The following is an 18,756-nucleotide window of genomic DNA, read 5'->3' on the forward strand; positions in this document are numbered from 1 at the left end:
GTATTCTCTACTTATAAAATTTATAGATATATTAATTTGGCATCATTCAGATATACACAGAATTTTTCTGCTTACTTTGCTGGGCTATAGATTATATCTCCAGACCTTCTGTTTAATCTCCAGACTTATCCAACTGCTCTTGCCTTCCCCATATCTCCCCTCGTAGTCAGTATGTCCCACACTGAACTCATCCCATACTAAACTCTCTACCCCCATTCATTCTGTTCCCACCCACAACAAGACCTGCAAACGTGTTCCTCCCTCAGTGATCCTAATCTAAGAAAATGGAACCTGGGGATTCAAGCTAAAAACCTGCGAGATGATCTTGATTCCACTTTCTTCCTTATCCCCCATATCCAAGTCCTGTTGGGTCTACCTCCTAAAAAGTTCTCACGTCCATGCCTACTGATAACGGCTTCCCCTTGCTGACGCCCCCTGGTGGATGAAGTCGGACCTGGCTCCTCTCCAACTGTGTCTAGAGTCTTCCCCTCCTTCCAGTCTGTGCTGCAGCTTCTTGGCCTTCTTTCATTTTCTGAGGGGCCATGCTCCTTCTTGTCTTTAGATCTTTGCAGGTATAAACATCCCGGGCCTTAAATGCCTAGAATACGTTTCCCTAACTCTACTTAACTACTACTTACATAATCTTCATGTCTGAGCATCAGTCTTTTCTTCAGAGAAACCTTCTCTGAATCCTGGACCAGGTTTGGGTCCTCTTTTCTATATTTTCACAGCTCCCTGTGCTGGACTTCTTGCAGCACTTGTCACAGTAGGTAGTAATTTATGGAAATATTGTTTAATATATTCCTCTACTGAACATCTCCCGAGGGAGGGAGCCTTTATCTTGTTTTCCACTAATTCCCTGGTGCTTAGCACAGCACCAGGAACACAGTAAGTGCCTGAGAAATATTTGGTAAGTGAACGAATGACTGAATTGTCTGCATATGGATGTGTATCCTTCAACTATGTAAATAAAACTCATTACCTAAAATTATCAATTTTTATATCTTCTGGATGGAATTATTCTCTAAGTTTTTTCATAATCTCACAAGCTAGGAACATCTAGCTTTGTCTTACGGTCATTTAGACTCATTTATTTTGTTTAATAACAGCTGTCAAGAGGACTCTGTATAAAGAGTACAATAAAAGCCTGAAGAATACCAACACTTTACATGAATTCAGTATACTTCCTCCAGAAATAGAGAGTTGCATTTGTTGTAGAATTCATTTTTATTGCTAGTGAGAAACCTAGGATGGTCATTCTCAAAGCTGTCACAGTCTATTTTAATGTGGCTTATATTTGTTAAGTTGGTGCAAAAGTAATTGCGGTTTTTGCCATTAAAACTAATAGCAAAAACTGCAATTACTTTTGCATTAACCTAATAACAATCATGTCTTTAGTTGTTTCTCAAAAAGCCAGGAGATAGGTCCTATAAACACTTTCCTTCCATGTGGGGAAATGGAAACCAAGGAAAGTAGTCTTCCATGAGCCAAAGAAAATTAAAGATTGAAAACTAGAGATGGTAATGTGCAAACCTCTCTGCTGAGGGCTGCTTCCCAACTGACAGAGGCATGCTGTAAAGCTCAGTCAAAATATTAAGCACTCCGCTGCTAAATATTGAGTTGTAATTAACTAATACACTAGCATAACCAAATTACAATAATCAAGTGATGATGTACTAGTAAACTGTATGAGTAGTCAAGTAAAGAAAATTTCACTGTAAATGTGAGAATCTACTTACCCCTTTTGATATTCACATTTTTTCACTTTTAGTATACATTAAGAATGTATTTCAGAGAGATTTAACTTGATCTTTATTAAGAAGAGAAAGACTCAAAAACAGTCCTTCAAACATAAATGTCTCCCTTCTCTGAATCCTAGCATGTAGCATCCCTATCACTTAGTCAGCAATTAACTATTGCCCTCCCTTTTGTTGTTGATTTTTAACCTTTTCACATGTATGAGAACTATCTTGTTTCCCTCAATATATTCTAAGTTTCCTGATGGTAAGGATTTTCTTCTGATATTTTCAGATCCCTTCTGAAGCTCCTAGCACCTAGTACATAATGGAAACCCAATAAAAATATGCTGAACAATCTGTCAATTCCAATTGAATGGGAGAGTAAAAGGACCAATTAATACACTAAATATGTAATCTGGAGGAAACAAACAATGATTTTTTAAAGTATTCTTCTGGAATTGCTTTTCTGGTAAGATTCAGGCAATGCCTTCTTCCCTGGGTCATCTCCTTGCAAGAATTTAACTAAGAACCAAGATTCTCAGACCCACCGCTCCAGGCCAAAGGTCTCTCCATGGCTCCATATTGCCATCACCAATAGCTACTTGAACATTCCAGAGGCTACCAGTTTAACATATCTACACCCAAGTTCATCATTCTGCTTTATCGAAGCCGGCTCTAATCTCCATAGTCCCTAACGAGGCAAATAACACCAAATTCACCGAGACGTCTAAGCTGAAAGAACTCGCAAGACAACTGCTCTTCTTTCTCTGCTCTAAATCTATGTTCTGTCAATTCTCATTTCAAACATGCCCCCTGTTCTTTCATCTTCAGCAGCACTACCCCAAATCAGGCATCTTCCCCAACTGGTCTCCAGGCCTCGAGTCTCATCTCCAATCTGTCCTCCACCCTTTTCCCAGAATTACAATCCTAAAATTCAAATCTAATTTTGTTACTCTCCAGCTTAACATCTTTTAACAATTTCTTATAACTGAAAGGATAAAACACAAACTTCTAAAAATAATATGTATCATAAAAATATATATATATTTCTCTAGAAGATATGAAAGAACACCTAGAACACAGCACTTCTTTGTTGTATAGTAAAATGTGTTCAATTACTCACCTCCTCAAACTATAAGCATATATATTTTGTGTAAAACAAAAAGTAAAATTTTAGATGTCATGTATTACTATCCGGCCCCTGCCTTCCTTTCCAGCATCACCTCTCATGACTAAATTTCTATCTGTCCCTCAATATTGCACTAGATGAGCTGCAAGAGGATACCACACATTAACCTTTAAGGAAAGTAAGGCTCTTAGGCATTGATTCGTAGGAGAAGGTAATCCTGTTACCCGGACCAATTCAGGGGCCAACTACTTCTGAGGGGACAGGGCAGATGTCTCTCCAATAGCTCCATGTTGCATGACAGCAAATACACCCAACCATATTCTCTCCTTGGGGAATTCTCAATGAGTGATGAACATAGAGAAGATTCATTAGAACTCAAGCCATGTCTCAATTAAGTGCAAGCAACTTTGCCAGTAGTCCATAAGAACAGCTCAGAAATCTCAACTGGTTGATTATGGGCTGCCTGGAAGACTCCTTGTTTTTCTCTCACCTTTGTAAAAGGTTTCTTTGCATTTTTGCAAAAGGCTGACATTAATGAAAAGAGTCTAAGCAAGTTTATTCCTTATGACTCTGATGAGTCTGCTAGAATGAATACACAATTCACTGTAGTCTGTAACACCTTCTCTGGCCCTCCCAGGTAGAGGTAGTTTCCCCCGCGTCCCCCTAGAACTATATTCATCACCTCCAGGTACTCATGTCAGTCTCTGCCACTAGCCTTCAAATTGCTGAAAGTCAGGTAAGTATCTTACCTACTTTTGCAAACCCAGGGCTTAGCAAACTGACTGGCACCTAATGGACACTCAGTAAATGTTAATTGAGTAATCCCATGTTGCCAGAACACTAATTATATCATTTAAAAATTCAGTTAAATAGAAAGAAAACACAGAGAGGGCTTAAATAAGAAATTTAAAACCAAAGGCCCAGGCTTTTTTGCCTATGGCTGTTCTCATCTTTGCTGTGTAGGTTGGAAGAGTCACTTAACTTCTCTGTACATCAATAGGGTATTAGTTAAGACTGTTTCAGAGAAACTGAATTCAAAACATCCTAAGCAAAAACAGAGTCTAACTAGCTCATGTAGCTGGGATAGCTGACAGAACTGGAGACACATCTACAGGAACTGGGACCTCCAGGAGCTGACCCAGGGATTTCCACTCATCTTTTCTGCTTCCTTTTAAGCACTGGCCTCACTGCCTCCTATCATAAAAAGGTCTTTTCTGTGAGGTGGGAAACGGATCCAATGGCAGCCCCATGAAAGTCCAGAAGAAAACAAAAGCCTCCCTTTCCCACAGTCAATACAGAAACGTCAATGAGAGACTCTAATGCTTCTGTTTGGGATCCATACCCTACTCGAGACTAACTTTTACTGCCTGGAAGGTAAATTCTGATTGGCCAGTTGTACTATGCTGGGGTGAGGAGTAGAGTCTGTTAGCATAGTAAGGTGGATAGGAAGCTTGCTGCATAGACAAAAACAATAGTTGTGCAGTCTATTAACTTAATAGCCATTCTCTTGCCTTTATATTAATAATATTACTTTAGGTAATGCAAAAAAGCATCATCATCTTCATGGAGTGTTATATAAGCATAAAATTTATTATACCGACTACCTCATAGTTGGGCAAAATAAATATATGAGATTAGATAATTATAATTGTGACAATAAATGCCAAGGAATAAGTAAAACCTGCTCTCTTGCTCTCAGTTTTTCAAAAATGCAGCATAGAAACACCTTTCTGTCATCATCTAGCAGGCTGGCAATAGAAAAACTTTTGGTTGGGACCCAAAGTACAGTCTGGACCCAATTGCTCAAACCCAAGGAGCCCTATGGGGCTTCATCAGGGGTCTATAGAACACCCACAGCCCTATTTCCCTGACTGGAAGATTCTGTAACAAAAAAAGCAATTGAGAGGGACTCAAAAACTCTACCCAGTCCTCCAGTGAAAAGAGGTATGACAACAGCTCATTGGGACGAACTGAGGTTTATGGAAAAGGAAAAATGAGGCACCTCTCCAAAGAGTAAGAGGACAGCATCCCTCTGACAGTTTCAATTAAGAAAGCTCAGGTGTGCGGTATTTGTTCTCTTCTCACTTAGAGAAATGGGAGCATGTGCATAAGATCATCAGGGCCGCAGAGCAAGGCTGAGGACCAGCACCCTCCCTGGAATCACAGCCAGCCTCTGAGCATTAGTGTGCAGCACCTCGCTCAAGGGGCATGGGCGCCATCATCATAACAGACACCTGGGCTTGCAGGTGTCTATAATCCCAGCTAAGATAGTGTTCAAAACTCGCATTTCCAATATTTGATGCACTGTTAGTATGTTAATGATGCTACAATGCTAAGTTAAGAGTTCTTCCTAATTCTTTCTTAGAGAAATATGTAAAACAGCTCTATGTTTCAAATATGTATTACTGTATACTGGGTGGAAGTGTAGACACTGGGGATAAAAAGCAAACCAAAAGCAAGTGACCAAAGCGAACCAACAACCCTGTCTTCATGGGGCTTATATTCTAGCTGGGGGAGACAGACAATAAACCTAAAAATAAATAAACTATACAGCATTCGGACGGTGGGAAGTGCTAGAGAAAAACAAAGCATGGCAGGGTATGGGTAGGGGTTGGAATGTATAGGGGACACTCCCCTGCAGTATCCTCAGCTGTTGATTCTTTGCAGGTGATAACCACAAAAATCCTCTTGCTCTGGTAAAGACCACCCTTCACTAGTGTGAAAGAAGGGCTATAAAGAGGGGAAAGAGAAAGCCCACACAATCACAGCAGTGGGATTCAGCCCTGGGCCACAACTCTGCCACACATCTGGCCCAATTCCCACCTCAGTTTAGATTTCTATGCCCCAACCTGGGCAATGATGTTAATAAAACCTGCATCCCAGCTAGCTCATGGCACATTGCATTGACAGGTCTCATGGCCATAAGCTGTCCTAAATATATATTTATCTTCATTTTGAATATTTAAAAGCTCACATTTGGGTTTTTATGCTTCATCACCTATTGCTTGAGCATCTACTATGTGCTAAATGCTATTCTAGGTATTGCAGTGAGTAAGTATCTGTCCTCATGGAACTTACATTCTAATGGAGGAGATGAAAAATTCAACAATAAATTAAATACTGGAAATACAAACAAGAAGGAGATGAGATACCATTGAATAATCCAGGCATGAGATGATGAGCACATCCTGAACTTGTCTCTCAGACAAGTTGAACTGAATTCCTCACCATCTGTGGTCACCTACAGAGCCCTTTCTATAAAGGTGTCATGGTAATAAATTGATATGAAAATCCAATTATGGTTTGAGCCTTTCTAAAATGTTGAAAGAGCAGCTTCCTTTCTCTTACTGACAATCTGTTGTGTGGACAAATATGCACACACCCTTCCTTCTCCTAAGGGTTTCTATTTTGTGGACTGCAAAAGTGTTATTCCAACTTGTGGACTGCAAAAATGTTATTCCAAGTTGTATAAAAGAGTGTGTGCTTTGGTTTCCAGAGTCTTTAGCTATTTATTCTAGCACTGCTGTTAACATTTAAAAAAAAGAAGAAGAAGAAGTGGTAAGCATCATATACTGGTAAAAATATGTATAATAATAACAACTAATAGCATATTCTTTTCAAATTAGAAAATGAAGCTAAAGATCTTACGTGATTGCTGTTGGGCAGCATGTTTGCTGGGAAAGGATAGGTAGAGGGATCCAAAAACACATTTGGGGAAGAACCACCCCACACTTTCCATGTTCAAGAGCACTAGGTTCTGAGTAGATACAAGAGACTAGAAAATGAAAATGTGGCTACATTGCACTGCAACACCTTGGGGAGAGAAGCCTAGCAGATATGAAACTGAGAAAGCTACAAGACAGAGTGTTGTAAGTGCTAATGCTTTTCCGCACAAGTTCCCGCCTCAGCATTGCTGATTTGACCAAACACTTGTCTCTAGCCCAAATGTCTCCATGGAGTCGATTTAAACTGAAAAGCAGCCCAAGAGAAGTTGTTCCTGGGTGTGTGGATATGAATCCCTCTAGTAAGCATGGCGAGGAAACCAGCTCGACAACACTTTCACATTATATACTTCGGGCCCAGACTTTGTGGACACAACAAACTTTCTGTGTGCAGCGCAATACAATCGGACGTAATGTTCACTGCATATAACATGAGATTACTATAAACACCACTCCGAGAGCTGCTGCGTTGCAGGCATCTAAACTGTCAGGAAAGCCTGCCAGCTAGAGACAAGGTTTCCAAATAAGTTTACAGCCTCCACTAGCGGTGGCTAGACAAGTCAAAAATCCAATTATTTGGCATGGTTTCCCATTGAAATCAATGGCAATGAAGCTCACTTGGACTATATATGGAATGGCTTTTATAAATTGCACCTGTCAATAAGGACCTCTTAAAGAAACACATACTACCTTAATGCTTCTCCTTAGAAACTTTGAATATCAAGCTGACTTAGATCAACACATTTTTTATTTGTCTTTTGTTTGTGTGTGTGCTTTCAAAAACAATAACAGCAGCAAAGCAAACAAACTGGCAGGAAGCTGGTTTTCCCATCAGTGCCCTTGTTAGAAACAGAATGTCTAGAGAATATGCTTGGAGAAAAACCATATTTTTAAACCACACTAGATATCTGATGCCAAATGTCTGATGAAAGTAGTATCTGGTAATCATGGAAGGTGTCTTTGGGACTTGCCTAGCGACTGAGGAGCAAACTGTGAATGTACGTACAGCTATCCCTCAAGCTTCTGACTGGAGTGACCAGCAATACATTGATGATGAAATATTTTTTCAGGAAATACCACGTATTTTCAGGTCACCTCTCCTCAGTACCCAAAAACAGACAGAACCCAATGAGGTGAATGAAATTCAGAGATCTCCATCCATCAGGGCAACTAGAATTCTGGCCACTCTATTTCACTGTTCGAATATTGCAAGAAACCTCCAATATCGTTTCTGCCCCCCACTTTCTCCACAAGAACTTTTCCTTCTAGTAAGCATTTCTCCACCAAAAAGAACCCTAGGAAATATCAGAAGTTCGACTGGGCTAAGGAGAGGGAAAAGAGAAATGTAGCAGCCAGAATGCATGTTGAATTTTAACTGTTGGTAAGTTTTTGGACCACCTGCCCTAGTGTTTGCAAGCAGTTTGCAGAGAAAAACTCTTCTTTCAATTTAAAGTGTCTGTCTGGGTCCCAAACTTTTCTCCCTGGGCAAAAAGGATCAGAAACACCTCACTGAGTATTGGGCCACCATAACTGACTCATCAAAGGACATCTCTCCTTAACCCCCCAAAAAGCATGACTTGGAACAGTAAGCCATTCTAAGACAGAAAGACAACCCTCTCTGTGTTGGAAGAAAAGTAGCAGTGACTGTAATTAACAGAGCAGCAGTTGTGGAACTTCTAGGGTTGTATTTAAAGGGCCATGCAGGAACGGGGTGAACAGTCGTGACTGCGGATGTGTAGTAAAATAAGGATGGGAGCGGGAAATGGGGCAGGAGAAGTAAATAGGTGGACTTACAGCCCGCGGAGCCGAAGCCAGATTTTCTCGATCTGTTCCGGTTGCAGGTATTTCAGAGAGTTGCTCTCAAATTCTTCAATCTCCTTGGTTGGGGACTCCATAGCTGCAGGTAGGTGACCACTGGCGGTGAAGCTGAGAGAGTTTGGGCTATCCCCTTCCCGTCTCCTCGCCCAGCCGCGATGCCCAGCCGGGCGCGGCGCGCGTTTGCCTGGCACTTTATCGGCGCGCTCCCCCTTCTGTGCCCCCAGACTCAGACTTAGAGCGGACTCCGATCGCGGGAAACCACGGCCCCAGGTGCGCCCCGGAGGCAGCTGCGGGAACCAGCCATGGTCCTGGGCTAATGCCCAAGGATAGGCATAGAGATATGGATTGGGATTGGGATTGGGATAGGGATAGGGATAGGGCTTCTGCTCTAAGAGAAAGCACCTCAGGTCTATTCGTATTCTCCCCCTACCCCCAAACAAAGCCACAGAAGCGATCAGCGCGCGCTGCTAAACGGTTTGGAGGAGAAAAGGAGGACTGGGTGGCGAGGAGAGAAAGTGAGGAGGAGAAGGAGGAAGAGGAAGAGGAAGAAAGTGAAGAAAGGGAGAGAAAAGCGGCGACTGAGCCAAGCAGGAGCCTGCGCGGGCGGTGGGGCCTGACCCGGAGGCCGAGCACCCGGCTCCGCCCAGCGCCCCGCGCCCCGCGCCCCGCTCACTCCCTGGCCGCGCTGCCTTCGCGCCCCTCTGTTTTCTCTCACTTACCAGCAGCTCTGCTGACAAACGAGAAAACTGACAAGTGAGAAAAGTCGTCTGTCAGCGCCCGGGCTGGCGTCTGGGCTGTCACCGCGGGCGCGGAGGGAGGGGCACGCGGGCACCGCCGTCTGCCGGGCACACACGCGGCTCCGACCCCGGCCGGGCACACCCGCCCCCGCAGGGCAGCCGCGGCCACTACCGACCGGCGGAGCTGCGTGGGCTCCCGGAACCCGCACCTCAACAAGAGCTGGGCTCCGCGCGCAAGTAGGAGGGAAGGGAAATCCGTATCCTCCCGGGGCACGCAGCAGCCGCGAGGCTCCGTGGAGGTTCTGCCTGGAGGTCCCCCACAGCCTCACTCTCGGACCCGCCACAGAACCGGGTCCATTTTGAAATATTAAAGCGACTGATGGGGACGAAGGGAACCACACACTCGGAAAGTCTTGATGTTTTCTTGCTAAAGGGGCTTGCTCTAGCTCTCTCGCTCTCTCTGTCTCTCTCCCTCCCTCCCTCCATCTCTCTCCCCGCAACCCCATCTCGTGCGGAAGAAATATACCAACAGTGAGGAGGTAAGTTTCTTCAGTTCAATGCCACACGCTACTCAAGAGGGTCCCTCCTGGGGGCTGGCTGGGCGGCTGTGGATGGTGACAAAGTTTCAGCTCCACAAAGCTGCAACTCACTGTCAGGGTTCCCCTAGGTCATGCACAATGTCAGTAAAGTAGAATGCTCTGGAAGAACGGGACCAGGTATGAAGTTGGGAGTCAAGGAGGGAGGACAGAGGAAGAGAGGAACCAAGGACTGGGGGAATCCATGCCCAAGATGATTGCAAGCGACATCACAGAAGGGTCCGTCAAACTTCCTTCTAGGTGAGGCCACTACCAGGCGCTATTTCAAACCTGGTTCTCAGGGTTCCTGAGATTCAGGGTGGGGCATGCCCTATACAGTATTTTTCCTCAGTGACAGGTAGTACTTCTTTCCATTACACTCTCAGAATTAATTTTCTATCCATTAAATGATCAGAAGTGAGGACTAGTTTTTCTTCACTGCTCAAGTTCCATTCACCTGACCTTAACAAAGGAAAAAAAATAGTCTCTAAATCATAAATGCTCACCCACTTCGTAACTGGTATTCGTTTTCCAGAAATTAGAGGTGAGAGTGATGAGGATGCTTGGCTGGCCCCATGCATTCTAGCAGAGAAGGCAGTACCTCAAGGTAAGACAAAAGACTTGTTTGATGAAAAACGACTTACCCACTCACCTACCAGGTAAATCTGAAGTCGCCCCACTAAAGTCAGCCCTTTAAGGTTTATGGAGGCACATATATTTTCACTGAGTTAAGGTATTATTACTAGGCAATGGTAACATTAAGCAATATTTTAACATGGAGTTCATCTATCTGAATAAAATCAATTACCCTTCCAGTGTCACCCAGCAGAGAAACAGTGCCCTGGGGAATAGAATGCCACAAGAGGAAATTTTTATAGTGACTTGTTTTGAGAATGGGAGACAGCAGCATGGTCCCCAAATGGGATATTTCCATTAGTGTGTGCACCTTGGGCAGCCTGCTGGCAGAATGTGGAAGTATAATAATGATAATAACAGCAAACAAGTATCAGAAACTTTCCATAGCCCAAGCATTGTTCTAAGTGTTCTACTCTCATGTAATACTCAAGACTACCCTATGAGGTAGATACTATTATTATCATCCCCATTTTACAGTAAGAAAACTGAAGTGCCAGGAGGCTTCCTAGACCAACTAGAGAGAACTGAACTAGAAAAGACCAGTTTGAGTTATGGCTGGTTACCTTATCCTATACAAATTCATCCCTCTCACAGAGTCCCATTTTCCACATCTATAAAGTGATACATTTAGGCAAAAATATTTTTATGTTCTTTTCACCATTATGATTCATTGAGGTCATCTGGAGGGCCTTGGAAAAAGAAACTGCTGAAAAGAGAGAGGAATGATGCTGAATTCACATTTTAACTATGTCATAGTTTCTCTAAGTACTGGCCTAGTATGAAAATATACAAAGGAATATTAAGGATGATACTTACCTTTCTGCTCCATACCACAGCTATGACTTTTTTCCTACTCTTAGTGGAATTTTGATTGTCAGAGTAAAGCAAATTTTGGAAGAAAAAGAAAAAAAAAATTGACTTTTGCTGCAGTTAAGCAAATCAGAGAGAAAAGACCAAAAAAAAAATCTTTTAAAAAGTTTTTAAAACTAGATTTTGTTTCATTTTAGAAAATTTCTTACAAAATTAATGTATATTAGAAAGTCAAGAAAAATATAACTTTGCTTTATTTACAGCCATAATAATCTTTAGAGCAGGAAGAAGCCCAAAAGACAACACAGTTTGGAGGTTTTCACATTTTTGAAGCAACAGAGTATTTTATTTTAAATAATATAAGGAACTCAAATGCATAACTCAGTTTCAAAAAATAAAGATTGAGTAGCTCCAGTTGAACGGGGAAGGGAAGTAGTTAGTTCTCAGGTACAGAGTCAACCTCTGCCTCCTCTTTACCCCAGCCCTTAGTGCCCAGTGCTCCCACTTTGCAGATGAGAAAACTGAGGCCAAAGTACCACAAAACAACTAAGGATTCCTTGCTCCTAAACCACATTAGAAAACAACTTTGTCTTCTCTCTGCCAACAAAATATTACAATTTTTAGATGCACCATGTTACTATGTCACTCAGATTGTGTTCTCTCTTCATCTATCACAGCCAAAGTATCTTTGATAGTTGCAGCAACACCACAAGCCACAATTTCTACTGGCATTCTGCTCAGAGGCAAGCAAAAAGAAACAGATGCAAACAGACCTGGAAACAAAAGGTCTGAGAAAACCCAAAGCCACTCACAACTTTGCTTTACAGGTTAATTTCCTTTGTTTCTTCCTAACCCATATTTTTCAGTAAGACTGTTTAGGAAACAATACATGGTCTAACATCACTAAATGCATATAGACATGCATACATACATACATATATATATGCACAGGCACATATACATGCATATATGCATGCATACACACATATAACTAACAATTTAAAGTACTCCTCGAAATACACACAGAGTAAGTCTATGGACAAGCCAACCTCTGCACTGTCAGAATTAAGTATCATAAAAGATTAGGAAGAAGGTGAACTACCTGTCCCAGAGTTCGAGGGGAAGCTAGATGTTAATCTGACAAAGGAATATGAATCAGGCTTTGAAGGCATGAGAATGTCCCCTCTGGTCTCTTTCATTGCTAAGATTTAATGATTCAATAATAATCACAATAACTGCATCTACCACCCTACCAGTTTTTGAGAACTATCTTGTGCCAAGCACCATGGCAGGCACATCACAGGTTGGTCCATTTCATCCCCAACAAAATACTTCAGCACAGTTTAATTATGCTCATTGACAAGTAAAGACAGAAAGGGCTCCCAATGGTCAGATAACTTCTGCAAAGACATACAGCTAATATATGGCACAGCAAGTTCCAAACCCAGACCAAAAGGCAAAGCTCATGTTCTTTTGCCTTTACTATACCACGCCCCTGCAGACACACAAAAAGTCTAGTAAAGAGGTATATAATAGAGAAGGTAGGGAAAGGAGCAGGAGCATGGATGAGGGGGTCATTCATGCTGTGGGGAAATTAGGAAGGCTTCACAGTGAAGGTGATATTTGAACTGGATCTTGAAAGTAGGTGGAGTAGAAATTGTTTGCATGAAAGGTGGGTGGAGGCAGGTGATTCCAGAAAGAAGCCACTGCATGAAAAGAGGCACAGAAACATGATAAGGGGTAGGGTGTCCTGCAATCCACAAACAGTTTTGTGTGGTATGTCTGTGAATGTGACTAGGAACAGAAAGAGAAAATGCTGGAAAGATAAGCCAGATTCTCGTTGTCATGGAAGAAGCTTGGGCTCTCTCCTATAGATATCAGGGAGCCATGGGTGCATCTAAACAGTGAGAGGCATGGCCACATGTGGGGGGTACCTGCTGCCCTGAATATGCCAAGGGCATTGTGCACAAAAGTGAGCTCTCCAGGAACCTGCCATAGGAGCATGCAACAACTATGGTGCAAATGATAACCAGGGCTGCAGAAGAGAAATCCAGTGACCAACTGCAAACAAGCTCCTCAGCTTACAAACAAGGAAGAGTAGAAAAAGGAAAATAGGCAAATCAGAAAAAGCAAAGCTGTTTTTCCTTCCAGCTACAAGATGATGACTACTTGCTTTGACCTCCATGAAGCCAGCCTGTGCCCTTGATCCATTTTTCACAACTTGGCAGTGGCATCATGAAGAGAGTCTGTTGAGGGGGAAATTCTGGAGACACATTTAGGACATCAGAAGTAGCACCGCCAGGCACAGCAGCCCCTCCTCCCCGCCCACACCAGATGTGAGGCAGCCCCCATAATGTTCTGTCAACAGAGGCTGTTCTCTCTCACTGGCTTCCTTTGTGGGGAAAGGGGCCTCTTTGGCGACAGTCACCCTGCTTCTCCCTCTGACGTCTTTTCTGTTTGATTTTATAATTTGGGGCAGACTCTATCTCAGGAACCACCTTCCCTAGTAAAAAGAGGTGAAAGAAAAGGCAGAGGACTGGCTAAGCCCAGAGGTACCCTCACTCTAGGCCCCATCTGAAATGCGACTCTGAAGAGCCAGAATCTCAACTACATGACCAAGTAGTGGCCCAGAGAGGTGAGAAGACAAAGAGATAGAAGAGACAGGGCAGCTCAGGGGCAGCCTGATGTAGCCTGCATGTGACCTACAGTTTCTACGCCTCTCTCTGCCAGGATCCTTCAGTTGCTCCTGCAGAAGAAGCTCACGGAATCCTCCCGATAGAGGTGGCACAGGCAAAGGAAAGGACTTGGAGTGGTACTGCCTCACCACACCACCTAGGACAAGATCCTTCTCTTGTTTGGCCACGGTTGGGTTGGGCTCAGGGACCTCTGGATCCCTTTCCAATGCTCACATACCCTAATGTTCCATCAACAGAGGCATGGTTAGTCTGGCCTGGGCTAACCAAGCTTTTCACGGGCCCAAAAAAGCTGCAGGAAAACCTGCGTCTGGCCCCCCAGGCCAGATTTGACTATAATAGACATAACCTAGATTGCCCAACCAGAACCATGGACACCATACCCATGGATAGAGTGATTGGTCCAGGGGGTGACATGTGACTGAAACAGATCCAGTCTTTATGGGAGATTTGATGTGGCCACTAGGAGAGAGATGATCTATTTCTCTTTTCTTCGAGAAAACAAGCCATATGGCTTGAAGTTATCTTAGCCATGGGGTTATCTTTTCACCATGTAGAGAGAATATACCAGAAAAATGACATCAGGGCTGGGCGCAGTGGCTCATGCCTGTAATCCTAGCACTCTGCAAGTCCCAGGCAGCCAGATCACCTGAGGTCAGGAGTTCGAGACCAGCCTGGCCAAGATGGCAAAACCCCATCTCTATGAAAAAAATACAAAAATTAGCTGGGCATGGTGGCACACGCCTGTAATCCCAGCTGCTCTGAAGGCTGAGGCACAAGAATCGCTGGAACCTGGGAGGCAGAGGTTGCAGTGAGCATAGATCACACCACTGCACTCCAGCCTGGGCAACAGAGCGAGACTTCATCTCAAAAAGAAAAGAAAAAAAAAGAAAAAAAAGATGATGTCAACACAGAAAAAGCTGAGAGAAGAACTAGAGAGACAAAGTAAAAACAATGTGAAAGGATCCATTGAGCCCTTTGATCCTGCTATGCCTGAAGCCAGAATGCCCATTGACTTTTAGGTTATATGAACCAAATAAATGTACCCCACCTATTTTTTTTTAACTTAAACTAGTTTGAGTCAGATTTATGTTACTGACAACTAAAAGAATCCCAACTAATAATACAATTATTCCTTACAGGAATGTTGTAAGGAGCTAAAAAAGAAAAACAAAAAACAAAAAAACCCAGGGCTGGGCACAGTGGCTCATGCCTGTAATCCCAACACTTTTGGAGGGTGAGGGAGGTGTATTGCCTGAGGTCAGGAGTTCGAGGCAAGCCTGGCTAACATGGTGGTATAACCCAATCTCTACTAAAAATACAAAAAATAGCCAGGCGTGGTGGCACATGCCTGTAGTCCCAGCTACTTGGGAGGCTGAGGCAGGAGAATCACTTGAACCTGGAAGGCAGAGGTTGCAGTGAGCTGAGATCGCACCACTGTACTCCAGCCTGGGCGACAGAGCAAGAGTCTATCTCAAAAAAACAAACAAACAAACAAACAAACAAAAAACCACATATGGCCAGTGCCTTGTACATTGGAGGTTCTCATAAAATAGTTCCTCCTCCATCTCATCCATCCAGCAGGACACAAAAGGATGGAAACTGGAACACTATAAAGGGATTTAGGGGTAGGCAGAGCACTCAAGGTAAATAGAAAAAGCCTGTATTATCTTGATAAATAGATATACCAATAATTTTCTTTCAGTTACATTTTGATAATGACCTATCAAATCATTGCTGTGTTACATACATTAACCCCTCAGAACAAACCTGAAGTAAACACTTTATTTATTTGTTCATTTATTTATTTATTTATTTTTATATTATTATTATTATTATTTTGAGACAGAGTTTCGCTCTTGTTGCCCAGCCCGGAATGCAGTGATGTGATCTCAGCTCACTGCAACCTCTCCCTTCTGGGTTCAAGCAATTCTCTGCCTCAGCCTCCTGAGGGCTGGGATTACAGGTGCCCACCACCACACCCAGATAATTTTTGTATTTTTAGTAGAGACGGGGTTTCACCATCTTGGCCGGGCTGGTCTTTAACTCCTGACCTCATGATCCACCCACCTCAGCCTCCCAAAGTGCTGGGATTACAGGCGCACTTTATTGTTATTATTACCTCCAGTTTAGAAATGAGGTGGCGAAGGTCCGAGAAGTCTGCCGGCTTCCCTCGGGCTGGTCTGCTCTCCTCCAGCTAGTGGCAGGGCAGCAAGACAGTGCAGGCCTCCTGACTTCTGGCTCCAAGGCCATTCTGCCTCTCAGAACACACTGCCACCCCAGCAAAATTAACTTGGCTGTACTAATGAAATTGAAATTTTTGTTCATTTAAAACTGCTGATGCTACAAGTCAGCCAAATTCTGACCCAAATGTACGTAAATCCGCGGGTTGTTCTTCCTATCACTGTAAAGCAAATTTGAATATGGAAAAACCTCAGAACTGAAAGGGATCTTTATCCAAGCTCCTAATTCTTCAGATAAGGAACAAGCAGCTCAATCACATGAAGTCACCCACAAGTTAGCGGCAGAGCTTGGACCAGAAGCAATGTCCCCGAACTCCCAGCCCAGTCCTCCACTGTCTCTAAACTTTCTTCTGTGGGATCAAGAATGGCCCCCACTTTCAACTGAGGACTGGTCCAATGGTTTGCTCAGTTAAGAAGAAATGCCCACTAAAAAGCATAGGGTGTTGGTAAACGCTTCTTGAAGAAAGGGGGTCTCTTGGAGAACTGGTAGAAGTAGAGAAGAAAGGCTCCAGGAAAGTAGAAAGGTCCACAGCAGCCTAGATAATAACAAAGAACCTGATGTGATGGGTGTAAGAGGGTCAAGAAAGGGACACTGGGCAATGGCTGTATATGCAGACTGAAGGGGCCTGGATTACCGCATTAAAGCTTAGGCTTGGCCAGGCATGGTAGCTCACATCTATAATGCTTGAGAGGCCGAGGCAGGAGGATCTCATGGGGCTAGGAGTTGGAGACCAGCCTGGGCAACATGGGAAGACCCTGTCTCTATAAAAAATTTTTAAAAATTAGCCAGGTGTGGTGGTGCACACCTGTGGCCCTGGCTACTAGGGAGGCTAAGGTGGGAGGATTGCTTGAGCCCAGGGGTCAAGGCTGCAATGAACCATGATCACAGAATTGCACTCCAACCTGGGCAACAGAGCAAGACTCTCTCTCTCTCTCAAAAAAAAAAAATGCTAAGGCTTTATACTCTTGCCAATAGGGAAACATTAAAATCTGTTGAGCAGGTGTGTAGGAGATGCAAAGTGGAAGTTTGATTTGCAAAGAAGGATTTAAAAACAGGATTTTTGAAGGTTGTTTTTGAAAGGTGAAGATTTACAGATTCTTATCTCTGTATCTGGAGGGAAATGATCTCACAAACAAATAAATGCTGGGACCTTTTAAATTCATTAATTCATTCAACAAACATTGGCTGAGTACCTACTATGTGCTGCACACTCTGTGATACTAGGTATGCAATGGCCAATTAGAATACTCCAGTTTTGCACCATGGATCTTCAATCTAATTGGGAAAACAGATACTAAGCAGATTATAAGACAACAGATACATCATTGTAAAGGTAAAGGGTGCTGAAAAGAAAAACAGGGTGCAGTGCAGAGAACAAAAGGGATAGGATTTATTTACAAATAGAGTGGCATTTCAGCTATATTGCTGTGTTACAAACTATCATCAAAATTTAGTGGCTTTTTAAAACAACCAATTTTTCTCTCTCATGATCCTGTGGGTTGGCCAGGTAGTTCTTCTGTTGGTCTTGTTTGGGGTCTGCCATGCAGCTGTAGCCAGATGGCAACCCGGGCTAGAATATCCAATATGGTTTCACTCACATGTCTGGTGCTTTGGCAGTGACAGCTGGAAGGCTGGGACCTCTCTCTTTCTCCACATGGTTTCTCCTCATGGTCTCACCATGTAGCTAGATTAGGCTCCCGTACATGGCAGCTACATTGCAAGTGCAAGTGTGCCAAGAGTGGGGAGGCAGAAACAGCCAGTCCTCTTACGGGCTAGGCCTAGGACTGGCACGACGTCACTTCTGCTGCACTGGGTTGGTTAAAGCAATCACAGGGCTAGCCCTGATTCAACAGAAGAAATAAACCCCACCTCTTGATGCAGGGTGTGGGGAGGGAGTAACACAGATATTTGCAGCCATCTTTAATATACCCAAGTGGTCACGGATGGCCTCCATGAGCAGGTGACATTTGATCTAAGACCTGAAGGAAAAGGAGACAGCCAGGTAACAGGCAAGAGTAGGAGGAAAATATTTCTGACAAGAAGGAACAACATGTGCAAAGATTATTAAGCAGGGAGAAGTTTGAGGAGTTAAAGGGCTTAGAAGGAGATAAGTTATGGCAGGAGCAATGTGGCAAGGGGAGAGTGGCCTGTGATGAGGTCAGGAGGCAGGCGGGTGGGGACAAGGGAAGAATCTTGGGGACAGATTTAGGGACCCATCTTCTAGAGGGCAGAGATCACAAAAGTCTTGTTCACTGTCCCCTGTCCCCCTGACCTTCCCTCCAACCCCCTATGCCTGACACACCAATTGACCAATGACCAATTGGGCTTCTCAGACAAGTACTGTGAAACTTATTTCATTTACGGCACAAGGTTAGTGATTCCTAGCAATACATTATACTCAAAGAGCAAACCTCAGCCATGGACACAAACTTGAGTGTTCTACTAGACCTGAAGATGTGGGGTTACTCAGGGAAAGGCAAAAAGCACTGACCAGAGTTACCTTTCAGTGCATAAAGCGTTAATTTTCAATTATCTGATTAGCTGCACCTTTCAGTTATCTGGCAGAAAATTACTGTTATCTGGCAGAAAATTACTGTTCCTTGCACCCTCCAGGTAAGTGAAGTGTTACTTTTCATGTGACTCAGCACACAGG

General features: G+C 43.4%; 1 protein-coding gene and 1 long non-coding RNA gene across 13 annotated transcripts in view; one reads left to right on the plus strand and one right to left on the minus strand.

Annotated features, from left to right (window-relative positions):
* LOC105475828 (phosphodiesterase 1C) overlaps positions 1-18,756 on the minus strand; it is a 619,857-nt gene that overhangs the window by 315,861 nt on the left and 285,240 nt on the right. For 2 of the 12 annotated variants that reach the window (XM_071095005.1, XM_071095009.1), the window contains exons 1-2: positions 9,128-9,215; positions 8,385-8,487 (exon numbers count right to left, since the gene is read on the minus strand). The exons of 7 other annotated variants lie outside the window; for them this stretch is intronic. In XM_071095005.1, coding sequence (XP_070951106.1) covers positions 8,385-8,485 — 101 coding nt within the window. In that variant the 5' untranslated portion in view covers positions 8,486-8,487; positions 9,128-9,215. Of the gene's footprint in view, positions 1-8,384; positions 8,771-9,127; positions 9,216-18,756 lie in introns of those variants that run through there. 3 more of the 12 variants (XM_071094998.1, XM_071095003.1, XM_071095008.1) reach the window with 2 other exon arrangements.
* The window catches only part of LOC139362839 (uncharacterized), a 28,152-nt gene continuing 18,623 nt past the window's right edge, over positions 9,228-18,756 (plus strand). Inside the window, exons 1-2 of the long non-coding RNA XR_011622280.1 lie at positions 9,228-9,684; positions 10,256-10,327. This is a non-coding gene — a long non-coding RNA (uncharacterized lncRNA). The remainder of the gene's footprint in view (positions 9,685-10,255; positions 10,328-18,756) is intronic.

Source organism: Macaca nemestrina, chromosome 4, assembly GCF_043159975.1.
Source record: "Macaca nemestrina isolate mMacNem1 chromosome 4, mMacNem.hap1, whole genome shotgun sequence".
Classification (NCBI taxonomy): domain Eukaryota; kingdom Metazoa; phylum Chordata; class Mammalia; order Primates; family Cercopithecidae; genus Macaca; species Macaca nemestrina.